General features: G+C 48.0%; 1 protein-coding gene and 1 long non-coding RNA gene across 26 annotated transcripts in view; one reads left to right on the top strand and one right to left on the bottom strand.

Annotated features, from left to right (window-relative positions):
• Nucleotides 1-18,744, bottom strand: part of Cdhr4 (cadherin-related family member 4) — a 33,251-nt gene that overhangs the window by 14,221 nt on the left and 286 nt on the right. Inside the window, exons 2-19 of one of the 25 annotated variants that reach the window (XM_039082828.2) lie at nt 18,373-18,557; nt 18,102-18,264; nt 17,933-18,024; nt 16,710-16,820; nt 16,027-16,130; nt 15,693-15,829; nt 15,315-15,498; nt 15,063-15,216; nt 14,752-14,845; nt 14,091-14,345; nt 13,870-14,009; nt 13,485-13,635; nt 13,179-13,399; nt 12,832-12,974; nt 12,331-12,387; nt 12,158-12,221; nt 11,918-11,948; nt 11,268-11,746 (exon numbers count right to left, since the gene is read on the bottom strand). In XM_039082828.2, the coding sequence (XP_038938756.1) occupies nt 11,619-11,746; nt 11,918-11,948; nt 12,158-12,221; nt 12,331-12,387; nt 12,832-12,974; nt 13,179-13,399; nt 13,485-13,635; nt 13,870-14,009; nt 14,091-14,345; nt 14,752-14,845; nt 15,063-15,216; nt 15,315-15,498; nt 15,693-15,829; nt 16,027-16,130; nt 16,710-16,820; nt 17,933-18,024; nt 18,102-18,264; nt 18,373-18,557 (2,414 nt within the window). In that variant the 3' untranslated portion in view covers nt 11,268-11,618. Of the gene's footprint in view, nt 1-11,267; nt 11,747-11,917; nt 11,949-12,157; nt 12,222-12,330; nt 12,388-12,831; nt 12,975-13,059; nt 13,400-13,484; nt 13,636-13,869; nt 14,010-14,090; nt 14,346-14,751; nt 14,846-14,929; nt 15,217-15,314; nt 15,499-15,692; nt 15,830-16,026; nt 16,849-17,932; nt 18,025-18,101; nt 18,265-18,372; nt 18,558-18,744 lie in introns of those variants that run through there. The other 24 variants (XM_039082830.2, XM_006243871.5, XM_006243872.4 and 21 more) reach the window with 24 other exon arrangements.
• Nucleotides 1,972-10,768, top strand: LOC134480233 (uncharacterized). Its single transcript, XR_010054482.1, has 2 exons — nt 1,972-8,866; nt 10,402-10,768. It is a non-coding gene; the product is annotated as an uncharacterized LOC134480233 (long non-coding RNA).

Raw genomic sequence — 18,744 nt, 5'->3', positions numbered from 1 at the left:
TCTGAAGACAGTGTACTCACATAAAATAAGTAAATAAATCTTTAAAAAAAAAAAGAAAGAAATAATAAACACACTCTTGTCAGTCCATATCCCACCACACCTGGAAGCCCTAAGAAACCGCAAATCTGAGGTTGGGGATTTAGCCCTGGGTTCGGTCCCCAGCTCCAAAAAAAAGAAAAAAAAAAAAAAAAAAAAAAAAGAAACCGCAAATCTACTTGCTGTCCCTATAAAATTATCTGTTCTGGATCCTGCTTAGAAACAGAATCATATAAACACAGACCTTTATATCCACACTTCTGAGGCTCAAATGAAATATATGTATTTCTTGTTTATTTGGTTTTTTTTTTTTAGACACAGTCCATGTTATGTATCTGGCTGTCCTAGAACTCAGTATGTACACCAGGCCAACCTCTCAGACACCCACCTGCCTCTGCCTCCCAAGTGCTGGCATTAAAGGTGTGTCACCAGGCACAGCCTCCTTCCTTTTTGAGTGACATGCACAAATGCATATTTTAATTACCTAGTCATCAGATAATGCTGATGGACATTTTGGGGTTTTCCTCCCGTTATTGTTATTTTAAGATTTTAAATTATGTATAAGGGAGTGTGTAGGTGTCTGCAGAGGCCAGAGGCATCAGAACTAGAGTTACAGACCACAAGCCACCTGACTTGAGTGCTGGGACCCTACCTCAGATCCTCTGGAAGAGCACCACGCTAAAGCTCCTAACTGCTGAGTCATTTCTTCATCCCTCCTTTGTTGTTATGAACACTGATGCTAAACATTTTCAATCAACTAAGGAACTGTCAAAGCCAGGCATGGTGGTACATGTCTCTAAGCCCAGAACTCAGCAGGATTCTAAGTTCAGGGCCAACTGGGCTACACAGCTAGAGGGGAGGGGAGAGGAAGAAGGCAGGGAGAAAAAAAAAGGGCGAGGGTGTCAAACCGTTTCTGAAGTTGCTTTCCATTAGTAGGGTACACAGGGCTCAAATTTTTCCACATGCATACCAGCATAAGTTTTTGGCTTCAGAATATGTTGCTTAATGACTGTTCACTCGATAATCATAATACACCCAATTTTTATCAACTGCAAGGTGCTCTTATTCAACTGACATCAAATTTAGATCTGAAGACTACACAGCTTGGTCAGGTATGATAATGCACACCTTTAATTGTAGGGAAGTAGAAGCAGGAGGAGCAAGAGGAGCAAGAGTTCAAGGCCAGCCTGGGCTACATGAGACCCTATTGGGTGTGTGTGTAGGGGGTGTGGGGGGGGTGAAATGCAAGGCAATGTAGACATTTGCTGCCAAGTCTGATGACAAGATTGAAAAATAAGAACTGACTCCTGTAAGGTGTCCACAAACACACCACAGCATATGCACTCCCCCCCACACACATAAAACAATTAAAATGGAAAAAGTTCCAAGACAGAGAGACAGTCTAGCCTAGCCCCAAGCTCCTAGCCTACTCTCCTTTTCATTAGGCTGGCTGGCTCATTCCTTTTTTCCTTAAAAAAAAAAAAAAAAAGACTTATGTGCATGTATGAATAATCTATGAATAAAACTTTTATAAAGGGGTTCAGAAATTCAGAAGCATATATATATGTATATATATGTATATATATGTATATATATGAGTATATATGATATTTCTTAACTGTGGGTGTGTGGTGATGGTGGTGAGGTACCAGCCTTAAATGTAATTTCAAACCATAGCAGCAGATATAAAAATCTTAATCTAGAGAGACAGATCACCAATTAAAAGTGCTTTCTGCTCCACAGAGGATGGGTTTAGATCCCTGCACCCACATTGATGTGGCTCACAAATAACTGTAATTCCAGCCCCAAAGGATTCAATGCCCTTCTGACTTCCATGGACATCTGCACATACATACACATACGTACAAGTCTTTTTTGGAAGGAAGGAAGGAAGGAAGGAAGGAAGGGAGGGAGGGAGGGAGGGAGGGAGGGGGGGAGGGAGGAAGGAGTAAGCAAGCCAGCCAGCCTAAGTCATGCACAGTGGCACAGAGTCAGGAAGCAGAGGCAGACAGATCTTTGAGTTCAAGGCCAGCCTGGTTTACATAGTAGTGAGTTGCAAGACAGCCAGGAACACACAGTGAGATCTTGTCTCAAAACAAACAAAAACCATCTTAATCTATCATCTTTCATAAAAGAACCAGGGAACAGTGAGATGGTCTGATACCCACATGCGCACACACACACACACACACACACACACACACACACACACACACACACACACAAAAGTGTAAAAAGTTTGTAAAGAACTAAGATAACTTTGGTTTCCCCAACTGGAACCCAATACTCAAATCCTGCTGAAGCAAAACCAAATATTTACATTTAAAAATGAATGCATGCTGCCAGGCACAGTGGCAGCCTCCTTTAATCCCAGCTAGAGAGCAGAACTCTTAGGAATTTGAACCCAACCTGGTCTGCATAGTGAGTACTAGGCCAGAAAGGGGTACACAATGATAACCCTTTGTGGAGGTGTGTGTGCCAAATGGGAGACCAAGGCAGGAGGATCACTGAGACTACAGCATGGGCTACATGTCATTTCTAGGCCAATCTGGACTGTGAAGTAAACCTAGACTCAAAAAATAAAATAGAAAACTTAAAAACCTACAACAGCAGACATAATGTCACAAAGTACCTACCTGGGTTCTTGCTGTAAGCCCAAACCAAGAGAGCACCATGCAAGGCTTTCCCCAACTCTGCCTAACACTGCTTCTAAAGTGTCAGGCAATTGGGGTTGGAGGTTTAGCTCAGTGGTAGAGCGCTTGCCTAGCAAGTGCAAGGCCCTGGGTTTGGTCCCCAGCTCCGAAAAAAAGAAAAAAAAGAAGAAAGTGTCAGGCTGAGAAGGAGTCCTCAGCAAGGGGAGGGTCCATGAGCACCAGCACCAGTATGCTCACCTAACACATCTTCTAAGAGCCAAAGCTGGCATTAGCCAGGCAGGGAGCAGACCACACAGCCCCTCCTGTGATAGGTGACTTATTTTCAAGCCTTAGACTGGTGCACGGAGGTCAACGTGTGCAGGCTCTTCCTTCAGATGTGGCAAGCAGGGAGATCTATGGTCACCAAGTCCCCATTCCCACTTCACGCTCCAACCCACTTCCCTGTGATTATACTCCATTTCCACCTCAGACAAATTTAGTACATCTTTATAAACATTTACTTTTCATCTATATTCAAGTTAAAAAAAAAAAAAAGAAAAGCAGGTTTCCCTCTCCAAAGCAGTTATTGTCCCACTAAAATAAACATTTGTGGTGTGGGTGTGGTGACACAGGGATCTCTGAAACTAGAGTTTTTTTTTAAATGAGTATGGGTGTTTTGCCTGAATGTCTGTGTATCAAATGTATGTGGTGCCCACAATGCTAAAAGACACCAGAAGAGGGGGTCAGACCTCTTAGGACTGGAGTTGTATACAGTTCGTTGTTGAGCTGCTGTGTGGTTGCTGGGAACTGAACCTAGGTCCTCTAGAAGAGCAGTCACTGCTCTTAACTGCCAAGCCATCTCTCCAGCCTGAGAAACCAGGGCCTTATTATGCACAGCACAAGAACTCTACCAACACGTTTTCCCCTAAACCATTTCTGTAGGTATGGGGGAGCTGTACACATGCAGAAGTCATTCACTCTAAGTCTTCCACCTTCTCTTGCTGTCATTTGTTGTATGTCTGCATATATGCAGTGTACAGAGTCCAGAAAAGGGCATCAGAATATTACTCCATCACTTTGTTTTCTTCCTTTGAAGCAGAGTTTCATTAAACCGAGAGCTTGGGCTGGCTCAGTGGTTAAGAGCACTGGCTGCTCTTCTAAATCACAAGTTCAATTCCCAGCACCTACATGGTGGCTCACAACCATCTATAATAGGGTCTGATGCCCTCTTCTGGCATGCAAGTATACATACAGACGTAACATTCATACATAAAATACATTAAAAAACAAACAAAAACAAAACTAGAGAGCTCATGGTTTTTCAAGCAGGCACTCAGCAGGCCCCAGTGACCCTCCATATGGGTACAGACTCATCCTCTTCACAAGCACCGTTACTGACCACTGAGCCGGCTCTCTGGCCCCCTTGGTTTTTTTGAGACAGTCTCTCCCACTGGTGCCTAGGGCTTGCATTTATCAACTAGAGTGGCCAACTAATGAGTTACAGAGATCTATCTACCTTCATCTCCCAGCACTGGGATTCAAACCTGTGTCATTACATGAGGATACTTTTTTCTTTTCAAAGGTTTACTTATTTTTTATATGGGCAGTATATATGTATGTCTGTATGTATACATACCATGTATATACTTGGTGCCTGAGAAGACCAGAAGAGGACATCAGAGGCAGGTGTGGTGATACAGACAGATCTCTGAGTTCAATGCCAGCCTGATCTACAGACCAAGTTCCAGAATAGCCAGGTTTACACAGAGAAACCATATTTTCAAAGAACCAAAACAAAACAAACCCAAAAAGGAAGGCATCAGATCTCCTAGAACTGAAGTTACAGATGATTGTGGGCTGCCATGTGGGTTCTGGGTACTGAACTCAGAACTTGTGTAAGAATAATAAGAACCTTTAACTGTAGAGCCATCTCTCCAGCCCTATAGGAGATTTTCTATTGGGTAACAGAAATCAGATTCAAGTCTTTATGCTTACACTTATAGAGCCATCTTTCCAGCTCCCTCCTTTCTTTATTTCAATATTGAGATGGGGTTTTACTAAGGTGTACAGACTAGCCTTAAACTTACTTTATAGTTCAGACAGACCTTGAACTTAAAATTCTTCTATCTTTGCCTTTGAGGTAGAAGGACTATATGCCCATGACACTAGGCATGACTAAAAATTATTAAAATTACTACTGAGACAGGGTCTATCATTAGAGCCCAGAATGGTCTTGATCTCATGGTGATCCTTCTGCCGGCCTTCCAAATACTTGTATTACAGGAGTAAGCTACTATGCCTGACTTCAAAAGTTTCTCCTGACAGGGTTTCTCTGTGTATCCCTGGCTGCCCTGGAACTGCTCTATAGACCAGGCTTAAGAGATCTGCCTGCCTTTACCTCTGGGATTAAAGGCAAGTGCCACCCTACCCAGCTCCCAAAGTCATTGGACTGGAGAGAGCTGTGATTATTGGTCCTCCAGAGGACGAGGCACAATTCCCAGCACCCATACAGCAGCTTATAACTGTAACTACAGTTCTAGAGGAGTCAACTCCCTCTTCCTACCTCTATGCGTCCCAGACTTGCATGTGGTATATATATATATAGATGTACATTCAGGTAAAACATTCATTAAAGCGAATAATAAAAATAAATAAATAAAGCAAACACCAAATCGGTTGTGGTTGTGCACATGTACAGGGACAATCCTGGCACTTAGGTGGCTGAAGAAATAAGACCAAGAGTTAGATGTCAACCTAAACTACAACACGAGCTGGGGACTGCGTAGGCTGTACAGTGACAGTCTGTCTCAAAAACACAAACAGTGCTGGCAAAGGGCCACACCAACAAGTCAACAAAGCTGGAGCGCTAAAACCCATGGCAGCAGCAGTTGTCCTCTGACTGCGACACACTCTCGTGACATGTATGCACATGCACACACACACATGCATGGTACATCCACACACAGCAAAAATACAGCAAATTCTACTCTTGCTTAACAGGCTTTGATGGCTTTGCTGTTCAGAGGGAGTGGAATATTCTTCAGGAATCTAAATGTCTGAAAGATGTTTTACAAAGCTAAGGAGAACCTGAACTGGACTCTGAGATAAGCATGAAGGTAAAGTAACAGAATCCTAAACAAGGACAAAGGTCGAGGGACTCAGCTAGCAAGAGGAACTGGGAAGCAAAATGCATAGGGAATGCTGAGCAAGCATTAGTTAGTTAGTAGGTGCTAAGGATAAAACCTGAGGCAGCAGGCTGGGGCTGCTGGGCAGCGGCTCTTTGGATGCCACATTAGGACCGCAGATCTCATCCTATAATCCTATGTTTCTTTCTCTTGTCCTTTTTCTTGAGACAGGGCTTCTCTGAATAGCCCTGGCTGGTGTCATGGAATTCAATTTGTAGATCATGGTGCTCTCAAACTCAGAGATCTGCCTGCCTCTGCAGCCTGTACCTGTGTAAACTTCTGATCGGTGTAGAATAACCACCATCTGTGATCTCTAGCTGTTCTTAATAGTTTAAAAGTGCTAAACCAGCCCACATCTTTAATCTCAGCACTTGGGAGGCAGAAGCAGGTGGATCTCTAAGATTTGGAGGCCAGCCTGGTCTACAGAGTGAGTTCCAGGTCAGCAAGAGCTGTGTAGAGAGAGACTATATGAAAGAAAGAGAAAGAGGTGTGTGTGGGGGGGAGCTGTCAACAGAGGAAAGGGAGAGGAAAGGAAGAGGGGAAGGTAGGGGAACTAAGCCAGCCAGCCAACCAGCTAGGTGTACCCCTAAAGTAAGGAGACAGGTGATTTTTGAGTTTCCATAACAGCCTAGGATACACAATCTCAAAATAACCTAGAGTGCTGAATAAGTGCTGAAGTTTACAGATGAATTATGCAAAGACAGAGACAGAGGACTCACTACTATAATAATGGTTTTTATGATGCATCACTTATAATACCACACTATCCACACAGAAATGATGCTGTTGTCTTTGGATAACTGTTGAATCTAGCTGAATACCATATTCATATTCAGGAGCTAATAAAAGCATTAAACAAAGAGTGAAAAGTTCTCCTGTATCTCGATTTTCAAGATACAGGATACTTGGACAGCAAGACCAAGGAGAAACTTTAAGGACTCTTGAACTCCCTAAGACTGTATGCATTAGTCAATGCTGTCAACTTGATTAACAGTCTCCTTCTGTATCACTAAGAGATCCAATGCCCAAAATGAGGTAAGAGGCTTAGAGTTTGCTATTTAAGCAGAAAGAGCAAAAATTTAACCCTGTAGATAATTTAATTCCCCCTGCCCCCCACACACACCCCCAAAAAAGCAAAGTGAGCTGAGCTGGTCTTGGGGAAATCCTAAGCTCATATTTTATTATCTCTCTCCCTTAATAACTACCCAAGAAACTTTTTGTATTTCACCAAGGCTAAAATTTTATTAATCATCCACAAATTGAAAGGGCAATGAAATAAACACTACTACTCGTTTCCTTTCCTCACAACCTGCTGCCTGGGCCAGCTGCATTCAGTCCCAAAGATATCTGTCTCCAGACCAGGGTGCTGGTTTCTCTCAAAATTAAACATTCAGAGGTGACATGATCCTAACAGACATGAAGGGTACCGTCTGCTTGGCCTCCTTAATCATCTTTTGTGGGTTTCATAGGACGACAATATACCTGTAAGAAAAACCTAAGGGCCCCTAGGTAAAAATGTGGTTGACAGCAGCCAGGACCCTTTCTAGAGCTGTATACCCTTTTGGGGATTGCCAGCCCCGCCTCCATCATAAGCATCAACAGCTTTTAGCTCTGCTTTTGTCTCCAGACAAGAGTCTTGCTACGCAGCTCTGGCTAGCCTGCAACCCATGGCAATCCTCCTGCCTCAGTCGAGTGCATGAGCTCCCATACCCAATTTCAGTTTTGTTTTTTTAATAGTTCTAACACTCCTACATCTCCTGACGGACTGTCTCTTTAAGAGACAAAATTTATCAAATCATCCTTATCCTCCTAAACCACATACTCCAAAAGAAGTGGTGGTCGAGCACCAAAGAACTCATACCCCAAATAAAACTCAGCCACTGTGGACATTATTTAGGTTCTTCAAGAAGCAGTAAACAGTGTCCTGAACAGCGCGGAAGTCTCCGAGGGTTCTCGGTGGTGCCAGGCGGCGGATCATCGCCCTACCAAAAGCACAGGGCCCTGATACCACCCTGCTTGGCTCGTTAGGCATTTTAGGCCTGTTTCGTCTTAGTCTCAAGCAGCCTGAAAAAAATTACTCGCAAGAGTGTGAAATCTTAAGAGCGATTTACGTTTATCACTGATTTGGAGGAACGTTACGGCCGGGAGAACGAGCTGGCAGTAACCATATCACAGCACTCCGGGTCTGAGACACCCAGGGATTCGGTCTGAAAGGCAGGTTTCCCGCTACCCCGCCGGCCGGTCCTAGGGCTCAGGGCTCTCCGACCTCCACCCGAGCTGCCCTCCCAGCCTCCGTGCCAACATCTGGAAGGCTCGGCGAAAGGCCAACCAGGACGCTGGAATGATGTCCCAGTGATGCTCGCCCTAAGTCCGGACTCTACCTACGCGCGCCTGCAACAACCCCGCGCCCGCCGCCACCCTCGCCGTGGGTGTCGGGCGGGTCTTTTGGCCCGACTCCTGTCACTCACCGGCCCGACCCGGGCAGCGGGCGCCCAAGGCTCCCCACGGGAGCTGGGCCCCCCGGGCCTCCAGGTCTCGGCCCGCCCCCTGGCAGGCAGCGCAGGTGGCTGAGCCCCGCAGCAGCGGCCCCGCACCGGCCGCTCGGTCCAGCTCCTGGCGCTGCCCACTGGGTACGGATCAACAACAAGATGGCGGCCAGCCGAGGGGGCGGGGGCCGGGCGTCATAGTAACCAAGGACAGCAAAGAACCCGCCCCTGACTGAGGTTATTTCCAATCAACAGCCTCGTCTCGGAACGCCTGAAGGAATTCTTCCCGTCGATTCGTCAACTGTTCCGTCAGTCCGGGCGTGCCTCTCGTGCAGAATGCCTGGGGCACGTGACTGTGACGGCACGAATTGACGCATGCGCGCCATTCTCTGGTTTGCTAGCCGCGGAGCTTTTGCTGTCGAAAGGGGAGGCTGGAGCGCCCTTGGTTTTCTCACCTGCGCAACTGTTTCGGTTTTGAGCTGGCCGCGTTTATCATACTCTCGCACACACTTAGGGAATGTCAACGGTACGGTATTTGCTTTGTCGCCTGCCTCTGTGCTTGGGATCGACCCTAGTTAACTGGTGAGGAAACTGAGGCGCAGAAAAGAGCCTGAGCTAAGGTCACACAGCCTTAGGAAGTGGTGATGATGGGTCCCTCGCCTCTTCTAGCTCCAGAATTAATGTTTTCTAAGCACATCCCAGCATTGCCTCTCACCAGTCCAGAGACACAGCCGTCTGTGCCACCTCTTTAGTTTGGCTTCCCCTTTCCCCAGCTTGTTTTGCATAGACTTAAATCTGCACCCAGTACATGTCACAGCACATAGCGGCCGCTCTCCTTTGCTTCCTATAAGCATCCGTTAAGTTCCTATGACATTATCTTTTGCCTTTGGCTATCATGACCTGCCTCCAAGGCAAATTATGAGTCCCAAGAAAATGGCCATCCCTTGTTCTCCATAATAGGCCCCTAACTCTGGGCTTGGCTTCAAGGTTAGGATACCAACGGCACCACAACACCTGTCCCACACCAAAATGTCCTAACTCCGAGAACTTTGAGCTTTAGCTTCACTGAGACTTGGTTGCTCTGCCTATAAAATGAAGATGAACAAGAAGCAGACTTAATAAGCTCTTAGAGTAAGCCAAGTGCTCAAGAAAAACCACTTAGAGCCACTCTCAGGCTGCTGAGCCTGAAGCCTCTAACACTCTTGTTTTGGTAGAACCCCCATTAAGAGAGATGGCTCAGTGGTTAAGAGCACTTGCTGTTCTCCCAGAGAACCTGGATTCTGTTTCCAGCACCCACATCAGGCAGCTCACAGTAGTTTTATGGGAATCCAACACCCTCTTCATGGGCACCAGCACACATGTGTCATATATCCACAAAGACACACATATATATAAAAATAATTTTAGAGTGTTTTTCCTAGGCAGAGCATGGCAGTACCTGCAATCCCTTGAGGGGCAGAGGCAAGCCAATCTTTTGAGTTTGAAGCTAGCCTGGTCTACATAGTGGGTTCCAGGTCAGCCAGGACTTCATCATAAGATTCTGTCTCTAAAATAATAAAGCCCAGGGTCTTTTTCCCCCAACAGAGGGTATTCATATTCTTCCTGGGCCTAGGGTACCAGGGTAGAGATTGTCCAATTTTCTGATCAGGTTCAGGCCCACAGATCTGACAAGAGGGGAGAGACTGAAATAACTTGATGATAAGTGGGCCATGGTGGCATACGCCTTTGGTCTACAGAGATCTAAGATACAGGTTCTAGGATAGCCAGGAAGAGAGAAACAGAGAGAGAGAACTCGAAGCTAATATAGTTAAGCATACCCTCTCCTCAAACTATAGGAACTCTTGGAGACAAACAGGACACCAGATTGGGTGTGGGGTCAGCATTGCACACAGTAAAATCTGTTCTCCAGACTGTTACAGAGCCCCTGGCTATGTGCACCACCTAGGTTAGCACAGGGAGAGCTAAGTAATAAAGAGTCAGGGGAAACAGATACAAAGTCAGAAGGAGGCTTTTAGTAATCCAGGAACAGCTAAGCACAGATTCTCTCACCTCTCCCACCAGGAATTCCATATCCTTCCAACAAAACCTCTACACAAAGTTGGCAAGCTGTCCATGAGGGCTGATGGGACCTCAAAAACCAACTTGTGGAGCTGCAGAGAAAGCCCCCCCAGAATCTATAGTGTATTTAAAAATAAAATAAAAGCTAGGCACAATGATGGTCACTTGTCATCCCAGTACTGGGAAAGGAAGTCAGGTAGATCTCTGGGCCTCACTAGTCAGCCAACCTAGCCTATTTGGTGAGTTACAGGTCAGTGAGAGACCCTGTCTCAAACTGAGGAGGGAGCATGATATCTGTAACCATGCAAGCTCCAAGTCAGCCGAAACTACAAAAGTAAGGCATGTATTTAAAATAAAATTTTGCCTGGAATAGTGATATGCACCTTTGATCCCAGCACTTGGAAGGCAGCTGCAGGTGGACCTCTGTGACTTCAAGGTGATCCTGGTCTACATGGTTCCAGGATAGCCAAGGTTATGTAGAGAGACCTTGTCTCAGTAAATAATCATATTTTTAAAAAGTTTTAAAGCAAGTCTTCCTGGGCATGGTAGCACAAGCCTTTAATTCCAGCACTGAGGAGGCAGAGGCAGGTGGATCTCTGAATTCCAGGCCAACCAGGGCAACACAGTGAGACTCTGTCTCAAAAGAGAAAAGCAAATGTCTCCAAGTAGACAGGACAACTGGAGGCCCTTCCATCACTGACAAAGAGCCTCTTGTACAAAGTGCCAGTCACTGTCAGAGCATGAAACACTTTTTCAAAGTGACCTTCCTGTTCCACAGAGTACCTATAGGAGGTGACACTTTCTCCAAGTAACAACAAGGAAACAGCTCTCAGAGCTTCTCCCACACAAAGATTACAAGGTGGGCAGTATTCTGTTGGTAGTCTTTATTACTAAATCGATTTGGAAATCCAGGCTATGATCATGAGAAAAGGGAATTCCCCACAGAGTAAAGCAGCTACTTGGCCTCACAGCCAACGCCGGGCTCCCGTGAGTGTGCTGAACAGGTAATCTCTCCCCGTACCTGAGCCCAGGCGGGCAGGAGAGAGGAAGGAAGAAAGGATGGCTAGCTTCAGCAGTGTAGTCACCCCTTCCACAGGGACCCAAACTGATCTCCTCTTTGCCTTCTCAGCAGAGAGCCCAGAGGTTTGACTCAAAGGAACAGTAAGCGAGGGGATACCAGATCCTCTACAGCAGCCAGAGTCAGATTAGTCAGCTACAATTTACTGGTGGAGCTGGAATATGAGGGGAGCTCTCCCCTTACCACCATCTCCCTTCCCCTCCCCGAAGAGCTGGGACAGGACTAGGTCTGGGTCGTCATCTGGCACAACTGGTGCTTCAGAAAAGTTGCCTAAAGGGTGAAGAGTGGCAGAGAAGGGTGCGTGGGGGTAAGAGAAGAGTTCAGTGAAAACGTCGGTGATGGATGCTTTGTGGTAAAAAAGGAGCTGGGTAAAGGGAAGAGAAAATTCGGGGGAGGGGAAAGGCCCAGGCAGAGACTAGGTTATGAAAAGTAGAGACTTACAGACATCTTGGGCTCTGCCATCAAAATGTTGCTGGAAAGAACAAAAGGGCACAGTGAGTAGAGACTTGCCCACAGGGAAGGCCCATGTCCACCTGCCTGCTCTATCTTGGTGGTGGTGTAGGCACTCACAGGGGTAGCCACTCACAGGCAGGAAGGCAGGTATTGCAGGGATAAGGCAGCCTCACTGCCCTCAACCTGAGCTATAAGTTGGCATACCAGACTCATGGCAGCTCTGGGTACCTTGGACATCTCCATGCTTGGTGCCTCCATTTGCCTCTCAATGGAGCCTCTACTTCCCTGGATGCTATAGCAAATTGGAGTAGAAGTACATGATGAGTCTGAATGGTAGCCTGAGTTTAGGAGATGGATTTCCAGGCACAGAGGTAAGCCTGTTTCCCTCCACGGAGACTAACCTGTTTAACAACTGAGCTCTGGCTGGTTTGCTCGGTGCCTGTAGTGACTGGGCCAACCTAAAAGGCCAGGAAGAAGAAGCAAGGCTAAGAACATAGCAGGCCTTCTAACACCAAGGAGTAATAGCATCTGTTCTGTTATACTGGAAACAGCCAGTGCCTGCATGAGAAGCCCACACTATTATCTGTCCTACCCCTGAGCTCAGAAGGTTTAGTCTACAGAAGCAGGGCAGGAATAAGGTAGAAGACAAGTGTTGGGAACGGTGATAAATTTCAAACTCTGAGCCATCTACAGCCATCCAGTTCCAAGACTGGGCTCCACCAATGATGAAGACCATTTCCAGGGCCCCCCAATCTGAGTACTTCTGCAGAGACAGCGGCAGCCCTCCTCAGTCTGTTTGCCCACCAATGTTGGCAGTGTCATCCACTGGTAAGCAAGACTACCTATTCCAGCCAGTGTCGATGTGTAGGCTAGGGAGGCAGGAAGCAGAGATAGGGACCTACCTCCGAAGGATCCTGCCGAGGAGCCAACCCAGAGCCAGGAGGAGAACTGCACCAGTTGCTGTCAGCACTACCACAAACCAGGGCTCTGGCTTCCAGAAAGCCTCTACGTCTGTCACAATGAGGGGTGTCATTGTTGAGGACACCTGAAAGGAGGGTCACAGACTCACCACTGCCATTGGCAGTTCAGTTTTCATATTCCCTACGGAGTGGGGCACCTCATGCCCCAGATTTATTTTTTGCATTTAGTTATCTCTAAAATGTCTTCTCTCATAATTCCACATTTAAAAAAAAAAAACAGGTGTCTTCATCCTTCAAGATCCTCTCTCCCAACCCCCAAGGCCCCTCACTGTGCTTTGGTGGGTGCTGGTGGCCACTGTGCTGGCCTTCCAAGGAACTAGATGCACAATGATGGTGGCTGTGGTGCTAAGGTGTGGGGTGGAAGGGCCCATATCAGCAACATGGATCAATAGCTCATGAGTGGAGGGCGGCTCTGGCCACGGGGGCCCCAACACAGTGTCATTGTACACCAGGATGGTCCCTTGGAGTCTAAATCGGCTCTGGCTATTCCCTGAAAACAGAGTAGCAGGAGAAGAAGGTATTATTAACTCGGCCTGACCGTCCCCAACAACCTGGTAGCCCCCACATTTTCACACCTCCCATGATGCTGTAGGAGAGGGTCAAGCGCTGTGGCTCTTGTGGGATCCAACATGACACCTTAGTCACTTCCATACTACGACCCAGGGCAGTGTAGATGGTGAGTTCCTGAAATGGAGGCTCACACTCTGGGGCATGATCGTTCACATCCTGGAGAAAGGCCACCACATTAGGAGTGACTACAGCCCATACCTCAAACTCCCAGGCTAGCCCATGAGCTTTCTTTGAAAACACTTGAGCCTAAGTGGCAAGTAGCCAAACTGCAATGTTTTCCTCGGTGAACTCCTCCCCTCAACCAGCCCATAGGAGAAACTGAGGCATCTGCATGAAAAAGCAAACTGCCAGAGGGAACTTTGTCTTTCCTAGGCCTTGGAGGTCATTTACCTCAACCTCAATGGTTATGGTACATGAACCTGATCGGTGACTGTTGAGGTCCCAGTCTTGACTGTGATCAATCAGCAGAATAACGATCCTGTACAGCCTCTGCTGCTCATAGTCCAAAGGCCCCAGGAGGTGAAGTTCTCCTGTAAGTGATGATCAGAGCCTTAGCCTGCAGAACCAACACTGGCCCCCATGCCTCCCTCCCAGCCCTGGGGTTTAAGTACCACTCAGGCGATCCACAGCAAAGGTGGAGAGTCCTCCAGAGATGTGGTACTCGAGGCTGTTACGAGGGTGATCCACATCCGTGCCCACTATGGAGCCCAGCAGAGTGTAGGGCCCTGCATCCTCCCGAACCCGGAACGTGTGTGGCATACAGGATGGGGAGAACTCATTGACGGGTGTCACCATCACCAGCACTGGAACCTCAGCTGGGGACCACTTGGCAGTTAAGGAGATGACCTGAGGTACCCAGACCTGCCCTAGGGGGTTTTAGTAAGTAAACATGGCCCTATATTGGAGGGAAGGTTTTCTGTGGAGTGGTGCCAGTCTCAAGACAGATATCCTAGGGTTCTTTCTACCTTTTTTTTTTTTAAAGATTTATTTATCACTTTATTCAGACACACCAGAAGAGGGCATCAGATCCTGTTACAGATGGTTGTGAGCCACCATGTGGTTGCTGGGAATTGAACTCAGGACCTCTGCAAGAGCAGTCAGTGCTCTTAACCACTGAGCCATCTCCCCAGCCCTATCCTAGGGTTCTTAAATTGAGACAATCCTGACCTTCCAGCTTTTGAGGGGGAAAAAGTTGTCTATGTCTTGGGGATGGGATGGAAGTGGACAAAATAGCCTTGTTCTGAATGTTCAGGCCTAAGAATGGCCACTCACCGGTCATCTGGGGTTGACCGCCATCGGACACCAGGATGGAAGCTAAATGCTGGAAGCAAGCCCCAGGAGCGTCACAGTCCAGTGTAGCGTTCACCTAGCCAAGGGGACCAGAGAGTAGGTGAAGCCAGGACCAGGCATGCCAGGATGCCTCAAACCAGGGTGTCCGCGTATAGCCTACCTTGACACAGTTTTCCAGTCTGAAGCCTGTCTCACCAACCTTTTTCTCACCCCCGCCTCCATGATCTCAATGCCAACAAACCTTGGCCCTCCCACCTTGTCTGCATGGGAGTCTAGGAGTGTGTGTTGGGCACCTCAAGGGTTCTGCCACGAAGACGGAGGCTGGCAGAGTCGGGAGGGCTGTGGAACCGCAGCTGGTAGTCGAGGGGGGCGCCTGCAGAGTCTGGGTCAACACACGTGAGCGTGTCTAGCACAGTGCCCTCAAGGGCAGTCTCTGGAATTTGAGTCCTGGGAGCGGAGGGCCGAGGGCAAGACAAGAGTCTGAACCAATGATGGGCCAGGGGATTTTACCCCAACCAGCCCCGGCATGGCTTCCGGGTACTCACACCAGTAGCGCTGGATGGCAGCGTGGGGGCCTCTGGTTTACCGCGCGCACGATAACCGTGAGATCGGACACGGCACTGGCCCAAGGCCGGAGCCTCTCAAAGGCCTTCACCTGCAGTTTTGTGACCACCGCGCCCTGAACACGAACCAAATCCAGGGGTGCGGTGGTCCGCACTACCCCATCAGCTGAGAGTGTAGAGAAGGTGTAAGAAACAAAGCTCTGTCCCGCCCCAGCTCAGTCCGGCTCTCCACCAACTCATCCCGGCCATTTCTGCCTCTTCCTCTAAGATCAGGGCTCCCAATCCAAACTTTCAGGAAAGACTCACATCTGTGCCTCTCCATTTTCCCATCTCTGGTACCTGCCCCACTCCTTCCCTCACCTTGTCCAATCGAGTAGAGTGGACTGGGCCGTGGGGAGATGATTTCATACAGTAAGTTGAGTCCCCTAGCTTGGACCTGAACCACCTCGCTCCCGGGAACCAGATCCTCTGCGATGGTGATACTCTGGGCCTTCTTTCTGAACCCAAAGTGGAAACTCAGCTCCTGCTTGCTCCTGTTCAACCCAGCGGAGTCCCCAGGCCCCTCCCAAGGGCTCCCTTCCTATAGGAGCTAGGATGGTTCAGCAGCCCTGCAGCCTACCCCAACTATTTCCCTGAGAGCCGAGGGCGCATGCAGAACCCTCCGCCGTTCCCTGCCAGGATAAGGGAGCCTTACAGGAAGGAGACATGGCTGGGGGGTGCAGGCAAAACCTTCACTGTCAGCATCCCTTTGCAGCGTTGGCTTTTTCCTAAGGACACTAAAATCTGCAGCTGGAAGGTCTGTCAGAATATACAGGACAGGAAGGAAATCATATTACGTGTCCACCGCTATATCCATTGCTAGTCCTCCCTTCAAATAGGCAGTCCTCCTCAGGACCTCCACAAGGAACTGTGACTTACCACCACTCCGTTGATAAGGATCCCTTTGAACCCCATTATTCTGGGCCACCAACTCTTCTGAGTCATTCACAGTGTGAATTATTAGGTTAGAATTTCTAATAGGCAGTTACTAAGAGGACGGAAGGGTGTTTGTTTGTTTTTGTGGTGCTGTGCATGGAACCAGGGAATGGTAGAAAGGACTATTTTATAGAGGGAACTTCCTCCTCACTGGCTTCATTACCTCCAAGTTCGACTGACATAAATATGTCAGAGGATCTGTGAGGTCCCAAAACCACAGGCCTGCCCTCTTTCATGACCTGCAGATCTCAGCATAGAATAAAGCTGAGCCAAGAAGACAGCACAGGGAAGCAAGTGGTCTGAGACAAGCTTATCGGTCAAGATAGTAAAGAACAAATAATTTCTCCAAAGATGGTGGTTCTACCCAATCATAGCTATCCCCAGGTCCAAAGCCATGCTTACCTTTTGAGCCTGGCCTCTGAGGCCCTGGGATGGTGCCCGCAGCAGCCCATGCTCATCGATGGAGAAAGGCCCGGGGAAGACTGGAGGGTCTTGGGCACTGGTGATGTTCATCTGACAGGACAGAGATATGTCCCTTCCAGTCCCCAGCATCCCAAGTATGCCTGTCAACATCCTTCAGTAAATAACCCAAGAGGCTGCTGCTTATGTCTAACAGTTCTGCACCCCACCACTGGCTGTTGTCCTAACCTAGACCCCCTGCCTTCCACTGTGATCCCTGGCTCCCATCCTCAACTCTGCTAAAACAAACATAAATATCCTTGGGGGTAAGGAGGTTACTCTTTTTTTGTTTGTTTGCTTGTTTTGTTTTTGTAAGCAGAATCTATGTAACCCTCGATGTCTCAAAGATAAACAAGGAAACAACAGCGAGGAAAACCTGTGAGTTGACTCAGGCCTTTGCTCCCAGAACAGCCTGAGTTTGACCCGAGGAACCCATGTGGTAGAGGTGGAAGGAGAGAACCAACACCTCAGACCTCCATATGCATGACATAGCATATGTATACCTATATACACATACTCCCAATAAACAAGGGGTAGGGTGGGAAAGAGGAACACCAGTCTTCCTAGCATTACAAAAGTGTGGGTTTTTTTTTTTTTTTTTTTTTTTTTTTTTTGGTTCTTTTTTTCGGAGCTGGGGACCGAACCCAGGGCCTTGCGCTTCCTAGGTAAGCGCTCTACCACTGAGCTAAATCCCCAGCCCCGTGGGGTTTTTTTTAAAGTGGTCTTTGGGGCTAGAGAGATGGCTCAGTGGTTAAGAGCACTGACTGCTCTTCCAGAGGTCCTGAGTTCAAATCCCAGCAACCAATGGTGGCTCACAACCATCTGTAACCATCTGTAATGGGATCTAACACACTCTTCTGGTATGGCTGAAGACAGCTACAGTGTACTCATATATGTAAAGTAAATAAATATTAAAAAATTTTTTAAATGTGGTCATGGAGAACTTGGAATATATAGAACCCATAAGAAGATTTTAGTCCCTATGGGAAACTGCGGTTGTCACTGGGAGGGTAGGCAGCCCTAGTGACTCTACCCAGGAACATGTATCATAGAGAGGTTTCAGCTGACTACCTCAGAGTCTTTAGAGGCTGTGCCTGGCCTGGAGCAGAGCTTTCTCTCTCTGTGCCCTCCTCCCACATCCTGTCACTCACCGCCCTGGAGCTTACCTGGGCTCTCTGGCCTCCTAGGCCAGGCAGCAACAGAGTGTACAGCAGGGCCCCAGGTGTGACTGTCTCTGGCACGTAAATGAATTCCCCAGCTGTCCAGAGATGAGGTCAGGGAGGCTCTGTTGGAGGACATGCCCTTCCTCTCCCAACCCGGTGCCCCTAGCCTCACCTGGGCTGGCAAATGCACCAGTACAATGGATACGCCCAGGGTCCCGCAGCACATGAACAAAGAATGATCCGTCTACCACAAAGTTACCGCATGTGTACCGCAGTTGCAGCTCATAGTAGTTTACTGCAAGGGCATCCAGCCGAGCGGAGCTACTTAAGGTCACCTGTGGTGGATTGACGATTGGTGGATTGGCGTAGGGCCTAGGCTTGCTGTTTCTTGTACCACTTCAGGCCTTGGTCTCCTCAATCCCTAGTTGTATCCACAGCCTTACCTTCCCCCGGTAGAGTCCCTTTTGCCCCTGCAGGCTGGGTTTGTTGAAGAAGCTGGTGGGTGGTTTCACACTGAGTAACTCCAGGGTAGGCATGTAGGAGGAACAGTTGAAGAGGAAAGTCTGAAGGACGGTACCAGGGCCTTTGCTCTCAAGGATATCTGTGGACCAGGGCAGGCTGGGGAAGACTAGGAGAAAACCACATTTAGAAACATAGCAATAGCATTTTTCTTCAGGGCCTGAGCACATCTGGAGGCCAAGCCGCCAAAGTCCTTCCCTGTCTCCCACAGCCGACACTGGACAGGTGAAGAGAGATGAAGAGCACGACTGAGGAAACAGCCAAGAGAAGGAACACGGGTGAGGGGTTCCTCAGTC

Source organism: Rattus norvegicus, chromosome 8 (genome assembly GCF_036323735.1).
Source record: "Rattus norvegicus strain BN/NHsdMcwi chromosome 8, GRCr8, whole genome shotgun sequence".
In the NCBI taxonomy this organism is placed as follows: Eukaryota; Metazoa; Chordata; class Mammalia; order Rodentia; family Muridae; genus Rattus; species Rattus norvegicus.
Note: the sequence above shows the minus strand (reverse complement) of the source record. Positions and strands in the feature narration are given on the sequence as shown.